We start from the raw sequence: 1,027 nt of genomic DNA on the forward strand, positions 1-1,027 counted from the left end.
GTTTTGAGAGAGACAAGGGGGAAAAAGCTGGAGCACTCTGATTTGGATACGTTGATACTGAATGTGACCTATAAGACGTCCAAGTAGAGATGCTGAGTAGGTGGTTGAGTTCTCCCAGGAGAGATGAGAGGATTATTGGGTTTGGACATACAGATTTAGAAGTCATCAATATATGGATGTTATTTAAAGCCATGGGACTGGGTGAGGTCATTTTGGAAGAGCATACAAATACAGAAGAGAAGAGGGCTTCCAACATTTAGAAGAGAGAAAGAACAGGAAAGTGGTGAAGAAGGAGCAGTTCTTAGAAATAACAAGAATGTGATGCTGACGCAGGGGAGCTAGCGGCGCCGGGATGGTGCTGCTGGAGAGTGAGCAGTTCCTGACGGAGCTGACCAGACTCTTCCAGAAGTGCCGGTTGTCGGGCAGCGTGTTCATCACCCTGAAGAAGTATGATGGCCGAACTAAACCCATTCCAAGGAAAGGTTCTGTAGAGGGCTTTGAGCCCTCAGACAACAAGTGTCTGTTAAGAGCTACTGATGGGAAAAAGAAGATCAGCACTGTGGTGAGCTCCAAAGAAGTGAACAAGTTTCAGATGGCTTACTCAAACCTATTGAGAGCTAACATGGATGGGCTGAAGAAGAGGGACAAAAAGAGCAAGAGTAAGAAGAGCAAAGCAGCGCAGTGAAGGGCACCGGAGATACACGTAGTTGCTTTGGTGCTTCCTACTTTTCTTGTGCCTCCTATGATTTTCCCTGTCCACTGAGTCCTCTGTAACACTTCTTGTAGGGCTGATTCAGTGGTCATGAATTCCTTTAACTTTTAACTCTTTACCCAGCAAGGCTATCATTCAGAATAGAAGAGAGTATTCTTGGCTGCAGGCTTTTTTCTTTAAGCACTTTGAATTTATCATGGCACTCCCTTCTGCTGAAAACTTAGCTGATAGCCTTACAAGGGTATGTAACTGTTTGGCTTTAAAATTCTCTTCATTACTAAAAAAAATAAAAATAAAAATAAAAAAAAAATAAAA

General features: G+C 43.0%; 1 protein-coding gene across 1 annotated transcript; it reads left to right on the plus strand.

The window, feature by feature from the left end:
* Positions 1 to 326: 326 nt before the first annotated feature.
* Positions 327 to 725, plus strand: LOC113939497 (signal recognition particle 14 kDa protein). Its single transcript, XM_027625687.2, has one exon. It carries the CDS (start codon positions 353 to 355, stop codon positions 683 to 685), a length of 333 nt encoding a protein of 110 aa, XP_027481488.1. The 5' UTR covers positions 327 to 352; the 3' UTR covers positions 686 to 725.
* The last annotated feature ends 302 nt before the right edge of the window (positions 726 to 1,027 follow it).

The sequence above is a fragment of the Zalophus californianus genome, chromosome 4 (genome assembly GCF_009762305.2).
Source record: "Zalophus californianus isolate mZalCal1 chromosome 4, mZalCal1.pri.v2, whole genome shotgun sequence".
Classification (NCBI taxonomy): Eukaryota; Metazoa; Chordata; class Mammalia; order Carnivora; family Otariidae; genus Zalophus; species Zalophus californianus.

Excerpts from the sequence above, each read along its gene's own strand:
- LOC113939497 (XM_027625687.2), top strand. The coding sequence starts at position 353 with ATGGTGCTGCTGGAGAGTGAGCAGTTCCTGACGGAGCTGACCAGACTC.